Source organism: Melanaphis sacchari, unplaced genomic scaffold (assembly GCF_002803265.2).
Source record: "Melanaphis sacchari strain LSU unplaced genomic scaffold, SCAv2.0 Contig112_pilon_pilon, whole genome shotgun sequence".
Taxonomy (NCBI): domain Eukaryota; kingdom Metazoa; phylum Arthropoda; class Insecta; order Hemiptera; family Aphididae; genus Melanaphis; species Melanaphis sacchari.
The window spans coordinates 596,463-609,756 of NW_020270434.1; the positions used below are offsets into that span (position 1 = coordinate 596,463).

The 13,294-nt window shown below is 27.1% G+C and overlaps 1 protein-coding gene across 2 annotated transcripts in view; it reads right to left on the reverse strand.

The window, feature by feature from the left end:
• LOC112603869 (head-specific guanylate cyclase) overlaps nucleotides 1-13,294 on the reverse strand; it is a 238,542-nt gene that overhangs the window by 36,482 nt on the left and 188,766 nt on the right. For both annotated transcript variants that reach the window (XM_025352666.1, XM_025352665.1), the window contains one exon: nucleotides 2,520-2,686. In XM_025352666.1, coding sequence (XP_025208451.1) covers nucleotides 2,520-2,686 — 167 coding nt within the window. The remainder of the gene's footprint in view (nucleotides 1-2,519; nucleotides 2,687-13,294) is intronic.

The following is a 13,294-nucleotide window of genomic DNA, read 5'->3' on the forward strand; positions in this document are numbered from 1 at the left end:
AACGAATATGCAAATAAAACTTATGTAAAACGTTAAGTATTATAAAATTATAATAAAATGTGTGTTCATTGAAATATTAATAATAATATTTGAACGGTAGAAAAAAAATATCTGGATGACGATGAACAACTGTATTGTGATTTATTATCGAAATCTTCTTCGTATGATTACATGGATTACCATAATGAATACAACGCGGAAACGATTGAAACAACAAATAGAAAATCAAATAAATTTAACTTATTTTCGACTCATCTCGTGTGGTGATCGTTATGTTTTGCGAACGCCATACAGTTTCGGAATAGCAATAATAATAACAACAAAAACAACGAAATGATGCGTTTTAGGATGTAGATAGATAATGGAAAGAGAGTGAGCGAGTGAGCGAGGATGAGCGGCGAATGGCAAAGATATTGCCGTCACCATAATGTCCTGGGGACTGGGAATAATAATGGTCTGGTGGTCGTGGGGAGAGTGACTAGAAGAATTGGGGGGTGGAGGTGAAGTTTTCGTCGCGCGTGCGATGAATTCGGATCGGATACTTTAGTATATTGTATAATGTAATGTCTTGTTTCCAAAATATTTGCTCTGCTTTACACATCAGTCTGGAGGGTCGCCGATTCACGCGGCACATGATGAGGCTGACCGTCATATACGAAAAGATACATTTAAATTTTTCAAAATAACTCTCTCCCTACAGCAATGGTTTCGATTTATATGTAGGTTCTTTGGAGGCATTCCATATCGGATATGCATTGTATAGAATCCATCATGACTTGGCTCTGCAAAATTAGTAACCTTAGTGCAATCACTCAATATACCTGATACATGTTATACTATCCGAGTAAAGTAAGTTCAACCTTTTGTATACATTCTGGCCGTGGCCTAAAGAAACTTCACGACGTTTTGATCGATGTCCTCATTTATTTTATCCTCAAAAATATTCGTTTACGCTTTAGTGCAAACGTGATTTTTTATTTTTTTATACAAGTTCGTTTTTTATTTTTTATAGTAAACTCGTTTTCTTGGAAAATCTAAACGTTTTGGGATATAATTTCTTATTTCCTACATAATAAGAATTTGTTACAAAAAGTTCTCGAAAAAGTTGCTTTTAAAGTTGATTACTTTTTCAGTGACAGTATATATTTTTAATTTCATATTCTAAAGCAAAACATTTTTCTCAGAATAATATTTAAAAAAAAATAATTCAAACGAGGAGGAGGTAATTTATTAGTTATGACTATTTAAAGTTCATAAAAACGGAATGAAATAGTCCATTTATATCTTTAAAAATGTATGTCCACCACTCTGCTCACCAAAACTGTAAACATACTTATAAAATAGGTAACTGTTCTCATTTGGAATTTGATTTTATATATTCAAATTTCAAATTCTCAGGAATATAATATTTCGCTTGGGGGTATGGAATTTATAATATTATTTAAAACTATAACTGTTAAAAAATAGCAAATAAAATTATTAATACTTTTTGAAATAAATGAGCTCAATTACTTTTGAAATAATCATTCTGTATATACTCATCTGTTATAATAAATCGTGAAAAAACATTGATCTGTTATTTTATATTATTATTTTTAACTTTTCAGATGATTGACTGCGCATGTTTTTTGTACACTTCCACGATAGGTTCACGTAAAATCACGAGTAATTTCTCTAAATTCTCGCCCGATAAAATATCGCACGGACTTTCAAATGTTTTCTGTCACGTCGGTCGTCGAATTCCTTTGGGAACCATTCGGCGCAAATTACTTCTTTCATGCACTATAACGCAACGTTAACCGTTCTGAAGGGATTGTGTTTACTCGGTATACTCGCTGTGTAACACCGACTGGAATGATATGTTTGATTTGAATATCCGATCATGGTATATTGAACTATATTATAATCTCTTTTTACTGTTACGTTGCTCTTTCCAGACATATTTTCAGAGTCATTTCTTAAAGACTCACATTTTACGTGCAATAAACTTCATTTGAAATGGCTTTGCGTCACGTTATTATATTTCATCACAAGCAATGAAATATACGCTTTTATAAGAAATAAAGTTAACAGCTTATAATACGCATATCGTATAATGCTATTATACTGTTATTACCAAATGGCGGATAATAGTTCATTCGTTGGCTTCATAAAATTAGGTTTAAAAAATAAAAGTTTGACATATTCATAAGAATAAACAATAATAATACTAAATGTCAAGTACAGTTAATGATAAAAAAATAATTTCTGCTGGATGGAGGGCTTAAGAAAGTATCAATTAATATACTAATGAATGATTTAAGATTATTGCATTATCATCTATCATATTTTTGTAGGTAGATTTAAACAAAAATTTACTGGTTCGTGAAATACGTAAAACATTTCTATTTATTGACATTTTGGAAATTAATACATTATCATAATATTTGTATTCACCATTAATGGTTTCGGCTACTCAGAAGGCAGTCACTTCTGAGTTTCAATTAAACGTAGAGCTTAGCGCTTTAGCCATCACTCACCTTGTAAATATCCAGATGTCCGCAGTAAGCGTCAAACTTGTTGTACAAGGACTCCAACATGTTGACAACCATGAACGGCGTGGCAGTGCTACAGATAGACGTGAAGCCGACGATATCGCTGAACAACATGGTCACCTCGTCATGCGTTTTCGCTTCGATGGTTTCTCCTGAAAACCATAAAATACATTAATACATTAAATATGTTTTTTTTATGAGCTATAGATAGTGTATCCTTTGAATTGGATATTTACTTTTTTAAAGGAAAATTGTACAATACCTGAAGCATATTTAGGTACAATAGTTGTCTGACTAAAATTCCCAAATTGATTTTCCATAATAATAAAATATAATTAAATTCAACTCGTTTTATTTTTACTCCAAATAAATAATATATAGTAATTATACGCAGAACAATCATTTCTTATTAAAGTTTAATAGTGTATCGAGATTTAATAAGTCACAATCGTAAACAACACAGTTCCTAATAACAAATGCGATGATTTTATTTTGAAGCTTATTTATTTTACATCTATATTGATTGCCTTTAAAATTACATTTAATTTTATAAGTGCTCGACTGGCAATAATAATTGTATGAAACGTCTACTAATGGTTTATATGATTTCCGTGAATGTTGATTTATATTATGTGAATTTATAATATATCATCGCAGTAGAGACCACTGCGGTGTACTGCTTTCTTGCAGAGAACGCGATGTCATACCTATTATGTACACGTGCGAGTGACGTGAATATACCGCCAAAAGCGTGAGTGCGTTCGACGCGGTTAAAACGCCGCTACATAATATTATGAAAATATATGCTGTATTCGTGACATATTACGAGTGACACGTTCAAGGTTCAAAATTCTATCAGAGTAGCGTTCTGTGATTGTAACGATTTCGTAAGCACACGCTCCGACGGCCATTCAATGTTGACGTTTAGTCAGCTTCATTACAAAAACAACGACGATGATGCACCGTTATAACAACAGTTAGCGCTCACCCCACAGGTATTGTCGAGTTTCTGATAAAAGCTGTATAATTAAATATTGTGTGCAATATGTATAGACTCGATAATAGAATATACAACCAGGCGCGCCATGACGTAGGGCCGAGCGAGTTCGTCCAGTCCCGAGAGACAGCCAGGACTTTAATCTATGACTGGCATACATTATGTATTAATGTATAATTCGATGTTGTTGTTGTTATTATTACTATTGTTTATATTTAATCAACGAAACGTGTATAGGTCGATGCGAGCTCCGGACAATAACTGCCTCGGTGGCTCAGTGTACCGATAATATTCGCATTCGATATCCTATTATATGGGTGCGCGGAAGACATAATATTATTGTATTTAAGTATGGCGTGAGGCCTGCGTGTGTCCGAGCCAATTTGTATGGGTAGGATAATAATGTGCGCTATGAGGATAAGTATGGATTATTTGAGACACCCTCTCCCATCCACCGATATAGACGCAAAGTGAGCGCGTAACGTTTTCGATTCTGAGCGATGCGACGAGTGCAACGGATTTTATGCTGATAACGTTTTATTTTTTATTTTTAGTGAACTATTTTGTTGCGTATTCGAAAAATGGAAAAGTTTCGAATTTAGTTGACGATTTATCGGTGAATTATATATCGGTAATTTTCGATTCTCTTAATAAATATCTTTACAGTTAATACGGTTTTTCAAAACGTGACGGAAAACTAACAGTCAGAACTGTCAAAATTTAACCGACTTGAACCAGCTTTGTATGTTATTAAATATTTTTTTTTATTTTTTTATTTTTTTTTTTTTAATTGTAATTTTTGCTTAATATGATTTAATCATACACCATCATTGTGGAACTACATGCTCTCGTATTTCAGATGAAGACTTCAAAGTCTAAACCCGTTTTTAATTGTCATTTTAATTTTTGCTTATACTTTTAAATCAAATATTAACAAATAATCTAAAAACATGTTTATATTTAATACATTGTATGGTGTGGACATTAATTGTTGATTTTAGTTTAAATTTTCTAAAATTTCAAAAAACGGTTTTTTAACATGCCATATGAGTGACCAACTCATTTTCACGAAATTCCGCTATATGTTATTTCTTTTTTGAACTTATTTAGTTTACTAATCTATGAAAAATACCATTTTTAATTCATAAAATATTTTTAAGCTCGTAAGAAACTTAAATTGTACATGTTATCTATTTCTTACAAACTTACAGTGTTGAAGTAACTATCGTAACTATATTTCTTGATTGGTCAGATATAAACAATATAAAAATAATCATTTTCAAAAATATCGTTTAATGTATGTTTCATTATTAATTTTAAATAATTATCAGTAAAATATTATGATTTTAAATATTTATATTTATCAAATATGAAATAAAGTAAAAAAACATATTATTTTAGCTATTATTTCATCTAATAATTTTCATTATTGTATAGATACACTACAATAAAAATTGACACGTATAATTGAAATTAACTATATGCATACGAGTATTTTAATTCCCTACACGAGTTTAATTAAATTTAATTGTAGCATTAATCCTCTTAACATGCTTGATTCAATTTAAGAAAAAAATAAATAACTTCAAGTATAATTTTTGAAAAAAAAACAACAGGACTCATTCATTCTATTACATAAAAGGTTTTAAGTAAAAGTACCTCTCCATTAAGAAGATGACTAGAATGAATGTAAGTATTCATTTTTTAAGCATCTGAATCACAAATATAATTTATGTTATCATATAAAAATAAAAACAGTAGACAATTATTTTAAACGCCTTCAGATGGTATAAAAAGATCTGAATTATTTTAAAACCTATGCCATGTATAGATAAAGAATGCTATCATAGATATTTTTTAAATATTAAGTCTCTACAATTATTTATTTTTTGAATTAAAGTAAAAAAAAACAAAAAACAAAATTAATTTTTGAAAAAATTGTTTTTATATAGATACTTATTGGGTTTTCGTGTATATATTTTTTTTATTTATCCTGATTATTTTAAAAAGTTTTCAGAAACTATTCAAGTAAAACCAATTTTATATTCACTGTTCCACTGAGAATCTAAAATATGAGATATCGAACAATACATAATATTATTGACGCTACAAACAAATCATTCTAAGGTTTGCGTTATATGCCACATCAGTGATTTCAATAACATAGTGTTTATCCAATGAATTTTGAATTTGTGTTTATTTTATGTAAGTTGATATGGTTTTTGTTACTAATACAATATACGTATTGGTAATTTTTTAACAATTTTATTAGTTTTGATAAATTATATTTTTTGGATATATGTATATATTACCCAGATCGCTCATTTGATATTTCTGTTAATCAAAACACAAACAAATGTAAGTTATAAATTGTGATTATGATATAGTTTTTCTAAATATGACAAAGCATTGTAGTGATGAACTGATGCATATCAATATTAATTCTACAAAAGGCAGTCAGTTTTGTATCTATTACTAATATTGATTTTATTTTTGTCAATATTACGAAATTGAATCCATGTGATTTTTCATTACTATCAAGCTAGTTTTTCAACAATAGAATAAACGATGACAAAGGAAAAAATATGAGGAATTCCTTGAACACAATAATACACATTCAGCAAACACAATTATTATCAATATTATTTTATTGACACTATTGAATTATTAATGTAATAATAGTATGTAATATAATAACGTAATAAAACCGTTATTATCGCAAAAAATAATAATATAATTATAAATATATATAATCAGTTTCTGGGATTGAAAACTAAAATAAAGTATAAGCGAACGAATCTCAAAAACATTATATTTATAAAACTGTTATTTAGGAAATATTATTCTATTCTACCCTTTTATATTATAATGTTAAAATTTAATAATAATCAAACACTTAGGTTATTCTATGACAACTTAAGTATCAACTAAATACTGAAGGATAATGAATTAGGTTTAGTTTTTTAATTTTTAGGCCCTACATCATCATTCTTCCAGAATAAAATTTAAATAAGATTTTATCCCAGTAATTTACATTTTATTTATTATGTAATAATTATGATCGCAGGCCGATTTAGGTATAAAATTTAACTACATTTATGTCTTGAGCGTATTTTTTAGCTACTCCATACGATTGATATACTTTGTCATTCAATTTCAATATCAATTATATAAGCATTTCTTAGTTAAATGAATAATTTTTTCACAAGCTATATTTAAGATTAAAAAATATAAATCTTAAATTATTGAAATTTTTTTTTTAAAACTACAAGTCAACTGTTTCATTGAACTCTATTCACAACGTTTTTGGAGGTTTTAAAAAAACTATTTTACCAACGAGTCAACATTCAAAAGTATAGAGTTAACAAATATTAAACGGATTAAACAGTATTCAAAATGCATAAAATATAATTAATTAGACTACTAAATATGACGTGTATATTATAATTTGTTGCATGAAATAAGTTTTTTTTTTCTTAATCGTAGTAAAAAACTTTATTAAAAAATACACAATATTAAATTTTTCTTAGAATAATGTTTTTATATAATCCACCTCAAAGCTCTACGTTATTAAGCGTGTGTTCAAAATATATTATAAGCATCGTTAAAATACGTGTATAACTCCGAAGCACGGGCGAATGAACAATTAATAACGACATTAACATAATATAATATGGCAATAATTTATTTTTAGATGGGAATATTTTTACTTGAAAACATTTAATACAGATATTAACATATTTTTATAAATTATATTCAGAACTCAGATAGACTTTACCCTATTGAATCAATTTCATGTCTTTGTACTAAAATATCTGACATTTAAAGAATGATAAAATAATTTGGAGTTTAAAAACATAAATTATATTAAATCTAAAAAATATTATCATTAGGTACATAATAAGTACATAACGACCCAAAGATGTCTATATCTAATGATTCATAGACCCTATAATGACCCTTAACATGTTTTTGCTCTCAAAATCTTGTTTAAAAAAAAAGTATTTTATGTATTTATACCTGTATTTACAAATACATTATTTATTTACTTTATTACTATTATTATTTATTATTAATAAATATTGCTATCATCAGTATATTATTTAAGTCATAGATAATATCTAAAAAGTAAATTATAACTTTTTGATTAATATTATCAGAGCTTAAATTTTAATGACGTAAACTAAAAAAAATGATAAAGATTGAAAGATGACCTTTTTGACAGAGAAGTTTAAAATCAAGTTTACGATTTTAAACTTCTTAAAATCTGAATCGAATTTCAAACGTTGAATACTATATGACTTAATGATCAAAAGTAATTATTGTAATATTTTATAAACTCCTAAGTATAATTAAAATTATATTGTTAACTAACGCTATAATTATTATTATTTACAAAAATACTATGGTACCGACCATTTTACATTGTCATCGTTAAATAAATTATTTCAAAAAAGTAAAAAATAATAATCTTACTATGTGAATGTAAATCAAAAATAAATGAAAATTAATTTTTTTAAGTATTTGAACTGATCGAGATTAAAAATGTTTCTATGAAGATGTCAATAATTTAGCATATATATTTGAATTAGTATAAAGTCACACAAAGTACACTCTATACGGAAATATTATACTGGACCTGCTCATCTCAATCTCAATTTATCCAAATTCTAATTATTTGTGAAGTTTCAAAGTGGAACAAAGTGGTTTTTAATTGAATAAAAGAAGTTTTTACCACCAGAGGATGCTTCTAGTTGTACCGTCTAATTAATTAGCTCACGCCACACCAGTGAGTGTAGTTCGCAAATCATTCTGTGTATACAATATACATAGTGTATACATATTTTTTTTAAATTATAATGCCGTTTGTGGTTACGTGCGAACCTTGAGCTGAGTTGTACACAAAATATCAAAACATGCGAAACCGACAGAGAAAACAAGACGACAGTTTTCATTCTATCCTTGGCGTAAGTACACGAAATTCACGAAAATTCGAGTACACAGCTGTGGAGATTATATACGCAATCGCGCACTTCTGCGGTCGTCGTCGTCGTCTAGTTAAATCAATCAACAATTTATACATAAATCAACTCTATTGAAACGAATTCAAGCGCGCTTCGTATTTGTTTTTTTTCTCTTTTTTTTTTTTTATTAGGTGTGTATTCCTATGGCAATTTGGGACTCGAAGAAAAACAAACCCGGACAAATTGGTTATTTGGTATTCAGAATAAACCCATATATATAAACGGTCACTCGCGCGCAAAAAAAAGAACGCCACTTGGATTCTTCCGGCTGTGCACATAAATATTTACAACGCATTACGTCAGCGTTCGAATAGTTACATACATATACACGTATATATTTATATACATATACATGTACTCATTGAGAGATTTGGCGCAGTAAACTTTCTAGGTGAAAAAATACATAATATACCTACCTATATATATATATAGGTAGGTATACGTTGAAATATATATATATATATATATATATATATATATTTCAACGTGGGCGGCATAAGCCGAGGAGAAGACTTGAGACTATTTTACGGCATATATTCAACGTCATTTCAGCGTCTGACTCGATTCTGATTTACGGCGCGTGGATACTATGATAAAATACAATACGAATGTCGCTTTTACGCACGCGAATACACGTTGCACCGAGTGGCGTGACAAGGCACTGTACCGGACGTTAATAATAAAAAAAAAAATTACACACACACACACACACACACACATATATATATATATATATATATACACGTATAAATCGCATTATACGGTATTACCTTACACTTTTGGATAGAAATATGATGAAAGTATACGTAATACAATGGCTATTAAATTCCAAAATAGGTGTGAAGTTAACGATTGGATGTAATGCTCAATAATATTATTTTTATATTTAGTTTATTAATAATAAACATTATTATCGAGCACAGAACTTAGCGGCTGATATTCATTCGAAGTAGCCAAGGCCTTTGAAATTAAACTGCAATCGAAATGTTATCAAACCCTTACGCCTGTATAATGTTAGATGTCTCGCGGACTGCAGTAATGTAAAATAAGGGCTGGCTGGTGGTACAAATCGATTACCTTCTTCACAATATGTAGACATCGATATAACGTCTAATAGTGAGTTAAGAAAAGAGTTAACCGCGTAGAAGTAAGTGAAAAAAAGGTTGTATTATATTATATATTTAAATTTTTATTTTTATTTTACTATAATTTTGTATTTTAAGCAATATTATTGAAAAGTTGTTTGTATAATTTTATCGATTTATCTAGTTTTGTGTTTTAAGTTCTATCGGAACAGACAGGTACCTATGCATATAATATGATCATATATTTTCATAAATCAGCGTTATCAGCGTATTATTTTATGATTTTTTTAGTGCACAAGCGTATAGATAAGAATTTCAGTTTTCCGAAATTTCAGAAACATCGACGTCGCTCGCAGAATAATTTCTCATATAGCGTTACGTAATGAAACAATGACGATAATGAATCGAAAACTTAAAATTTTTCAATTTGACAATAGTATAAGTCTTTAAGCAGCACCACTGTGTGATTTAGCGATACATCAAAAATCTGATGACGACCAAAAAACAAAGTCGAATGATCAACGATTCACTATCCTATATTATAAAACGAAAACATGTTCGCTTTTTGTCCACTAGGATGACGCAGCAAATAGGGTACTACCAATCAAAAAATTAAATATTATAATAAAATATTGAAAAAATTATAAATTATAATATATTCGATATGACTGTGACTTCTGACAATAGTGGTTCTCTTTCTCGTTATCCAACCAGCTGCGCAAAAATTTAAACACAAAGACGTTTCTCGAAATTACAATGACAATTGTTCGTGACGATTTATTTCAGATGTCATCGACTATTGTTTTCAAGTATTCTATCTACAGCTACTGTAGCTGCAATCACCATATTTTTAACTATTAACTGGAGACAACTATTAAAAAAAAAAAAAAAAAAAAAATGACAAACGCATGTCAATATAAAATTCCTAGTAATATAATATTATAATCGTGTTTTTATAATTTCTACGGTAGCGCAGTTATTAATTGTGATCGTTTGCCATTAACAAAAAGTTATTTTGTAGAATAATGACTATCGTGTATGTCAATTTGTTTTATGTCTACCAACACGAATGTATAAATTAATACTGATTTCGTTTTTTATTCTAAATGTTGAGTAGAGCGATGGGCGTGTGGATTTTATAATGATATATGCAAAATATTGTTTGCGATATAATATAGTAAAAAATATGCTGTGATATTTAACTTTGAGGATGGACGTCAATAAAAAATTGAATTCTAGTTCGTAATTTTAAGAAACTAAAAATGGGAATTGTTAGTATTTTTCAAAATAAATGGAAAAAAAAAATAAAAACAGGTATTTCTACTTACATTCAGTTTTCAATAAAATTAACTTATGTAACTAATCAATATATAACACTAGATGCTTGACATTTTTGCGAAATGTTTAAACAAGAATTTTCTATAATTGATAAATTTTAAAATATATTTTCCCAATAACTAGATATTTGATTTTTTTGATGTTTTTCAATTTAATTTTCCTTAAATATAGATTAAACGTAATATTCTTGGTAAAAAAAAATTGAAAATTTATTATAAAATCTTCGTAATATAATAGTTATTATTTTTAAATATTAAAAAAAACATAAGCATGATTTTTTTTTATAAACATATTAAGTACAAATCTTGAGGAAATCAGTCAGTCACGAAAATGTACAAATAATTTTGTATTTTTAAATGTATAGTGTTGAATTTTTATAAACAAGGCTTGACAATTATTATAATATTAATTATCATTAGTAAATTATACTGAAATTAAAATATATAAAATTGTTTAATTTTAAAACGACACTTTAACTTCAAATTTGATTAAAAATTAATATTTAAATAAAGAATACCAATTTTAGTAATTTTGTTGTAATTTAAAAATATTTTACGCGATAACTTAAAACTTATAAATATATTATTATTATTATTATTATTACATTTTATATGCACAATACAATTTTTATAATATTTAAATTATGAGTAATTGTATGGTATTACCTATTTATAAATTAACCCATATTATTATTAGTAAAATAAATTACTATAATAATTAATCACAATATATTTAAATGATAATAGAATCTTAGATCAGGATTTTTTTATGTACACAGTAATTGCAATGGTTACCTACTTTTTTCTTTTTAATTTTTATTTACAAGTTTTTTCATTTTTTTTTTTTTTTTTTAAGGGGTTGGAGGGCTTTAAGAATCCGTAAATTAGTCGAATAAATTGTTTTATAATATAATATTCATAGCTAATAACTATTAAACTTTAAGCAAACGAAAAAAATTCGATTTCCTCATTAGTGATTTTTCAGTTCATGTCTTCTTTAACCATTACAACGTTGACAGATAAACAAAACACGAATCAAAATTTAAAGACGTGATATCAAAACAAATTTTATCGTTAATATTTTTTGAGGTTATTATGTACCAAATAGTAAGTTGTAATTAGAATTAATATGAGAAATTGCATTATTATAATTGGCGTACAGTAGTTTATTATCCAGTATAATATATCTTTTGTTATGCTGTATTACAATAATTATATTAAATAAATAATATATTTTAATTTAAGTACATAATATTGCCAGACGATAAAATACTATCATATTAAGAATATTGTTTGAAAATTGTTTTTGGGTTTATGTGACATGCATTTTAATATGTAACTATTTATTATGTTCTCCACGTGACGTATAAGTAGCTTAATAATTCTATAACTAGGTTACTGATTAGCTCCTAAGTCCACCAGTTTAAATAATATTCATTTATCTAGGAATTAATACCCTTTTTATTACATTTGATTTGAAACACTTCCAAAATGTCAGCTTAAATATTTATTCATATTTTATTATATTTTAGCGAGTTTGCTAAATTAATTATTTACGTGTCTATTTATAGTAAATACATTTTAATTTTTAACAATTTAAAATATTAACTATATATATATATATATATATAAATATGTATATTATATTTGAAATTTAATTTATTAATTATTATGAATAAGTAGTAAAAGTATACATATAAATAAATATTTAATAACCATTATTTTTATTTATTTATTATACCTAAGTATGAAATAATTTAGTCTTAAAAACCATTTTGTACGGGATTGAGAAATATTTTTTACGAATTGTAAAATTTTAGAAAAACTTCTCTTGCAATATTTTACCAGAGAATTACATTTTTTTTTACCATAGTTGAAAATTGTAATAGCGACACATGTTAAATGTAAATATAACGTAGTAGTTACTATAACATTAATGGTGATCGGTAAGGTTTGTATTTATTAGCTGTAAGTACATGGATTATTTAATTTAGTGAACTCTAAAATGATATATATATATATGTATTATATTATACACATATTATACACATATTATATAACATAGTTTATACTATTTAAGTAACAATTAATTTTATCCACTTTATATAGTTTTGTTCATCAGATTATGTCTCTAGGTGAGATGTGTATCTTAGAATTAATTGCTCATGTCTTAACTGGAAATTAACTACTCGTTGACTAAATTTATCTAAAGGTTTCTAAATGTCAGTTAGTGATATTAGTGCCTCTGCGTTAATCAGAGGAAAATAGAAGCTCTAGTTAGTTAATCAGGATTTGGGATTTGTGTTAATATTATTGT